Here is a 1,775-nt window from a genome sequence, read left to right as displayed (position 1 = left end):
TGTGGGGGAGCTTTTAAAGCCGCCCACGCTGTTAATTTTATTTTCTCACATTGAGCAGTACCATCCGCACGTACCTGGAAAGCACAATGTGTGAATATGAGTAGTAATGTCTAGACGGTCGATCCAACTTGTTGCAGTCCGAATGTAACTTTGAACTGCACCTCACAGAAAGCGATTGGGCACGAAGGTGGCCAAGTGGACATTACAAAATAAAATTGAGGAAGAATATTACTTAATTCATTCTTTGTGCATCGTTGAAACGCTTCCGTGGCACTAGATGATGTAATGCTTTGCACATTCCTAGCATGTTTTGAGTCTTTCTTGCCAAGTATATTACTGAGATACAGTTTGGTTCTTTGCCCGTAGCTTCTTTGCCACTAAACCATACACAAATGAATAGTTATCTAGGTGTCTGTCATGGACCTTGATTAGGAACTAATGGATTCTCTGTTGGTTGTTTAATTTGAATGATGGGTTCTCCAATTTAAACCTATGCATCGACATTTTACTACTTTAACATGTAGCATAGCGGAAAATAATTAATTGGAAGGAAAGAATGTGATCATGGATTCTATACCCGAGGGTCTGGACACACCTAGTTCTACAATAAAGGTGATGGAGCCACTAGCAGCCCCCTTGGAACCACATTGACTGATCGTTCGATCCATTCGGCCGACCATCGTATCAACTTCTACCATCCTTAGCTATTAAAACTAAAATCCTACGTTGAATTGAATACCGCCAATGGCACGCGTTTGCAATTTTATTTAAAAAAGACACCTAGCAATAGCTATTAAATAGAAACAAATAAGCGAATGAATAGATACATGGAGCAATAAACAAACGACACTTTCCCTCTAGAAGTTGTACTTGTTGTACCGGTTCCGCGAGCACTTGGTGCACCGTTTGCAGCAGAACGAACCCTTCAGTGAACTGCTGCACGGTTTGCGGCACTGGCGGCAGCGTTTGAACTGTTTGGGTTGCAGCTTGAAGTAAGGACCCGTAGTGGTCTCGTGGGTTGAAGCCCTCGTAGTAGGTTCCAGAGTCGTGCTCTTCTCCGTGGCCGCTGTCGGTGGTGGTGTAGTTGGAGGCACTTCTATGCAGTCGTTCGAGCCATGCCATTCGTACACCTCATGTGGGTCGTCGTACGAGCCATCAAGCTCCTGCGGTGGTTCATCGATGCGAACGACCTCGCAGCGTGACCCACTGCTCAGAGCCAGTTTTGCGGCGTCTCGCAGGACCAGCTCGTCCTGGAAGGGGCTACCAAGCCCCCCGATAACTTCCCGGTACGAGCGGTACACCTCCGTGCACTGGTCGCACCGGGACAGACGGATGGCGTGCAGTTTCGCGTGAACCTCCGGCGAAAGGTACCTCCGGTCCGGGTTTTCATAGTTCCACGTGTAGAGCCGCCGCAGGTTGAAGCCTCGCTCGGCATCGTACAGTCCCGTGCGAAGGAAGAAACACCGCAACAGGCAACGGGCCGCCGGTTCATCGGGGATCCTGCCGGCGGCAAGGCGCCGTAGCACCTCCTCCGGAGTCTGCAGCACCTTGATACATTCGTATGCGATCTGCACTTGCCGGGAGTGGTCTTCTGGGCGGAACTGGGGACCATAGACAACGTTCCCGTAGTAGTGCAGGTAGCACATGAAGCTTTCGTACGCACGCCAACAGCAACAGTCCGACGGCACCGACTGCTCACCGGACGCTTGCCCTAACCGGTACATCACACACTCCTGGGTGCGCTGCTCAAACTCATCGTCGGTGGGATCCGGTCG

General features: G+C 50.1%; 1 protein-coding gene across 1 annotated transcript; it reads right to left on the bottom strand.

Moving 5' to 3' along the window:
* Positions 1 to 857: 857 nt before the first annotated feature.
* On the bottom strand, positions 858 to 1,724 carry LOC131214699 (uncharacterized). Its single transcript, XM_058209033.1, has one exon. It carries the CDS (start codon positions 1,722 to 1,724, stop codon positions 858 to 860), a length of 867 nt encoding a protein of 288 aa, XP_058065016.1.
* Positions 1,725 to 1,775: the final 51 nt, after the last annotated feature.

This window comes from Anopheles bellator, unplaced genomic scaffold (genome assembly GCF_943735745.2).
Source record: "Anopheles bellator unplaced genomic scaffold, idAnoBellAS_SP24_06.2 scaffold01959_ctg1, whole genome shotgun sequence".
NCBI classification, from domain to species: domain Eukaryota; kingdom Metazoa; phylum Arthropoda; class Insecta; order Diptera; family Culicidae; genus Anopheles; species Anopheles bellator.
Note: the sequence above shows the minus strand (reverse complement) of the source record. Positions and strands in the feature narration are given on the sequence as shown.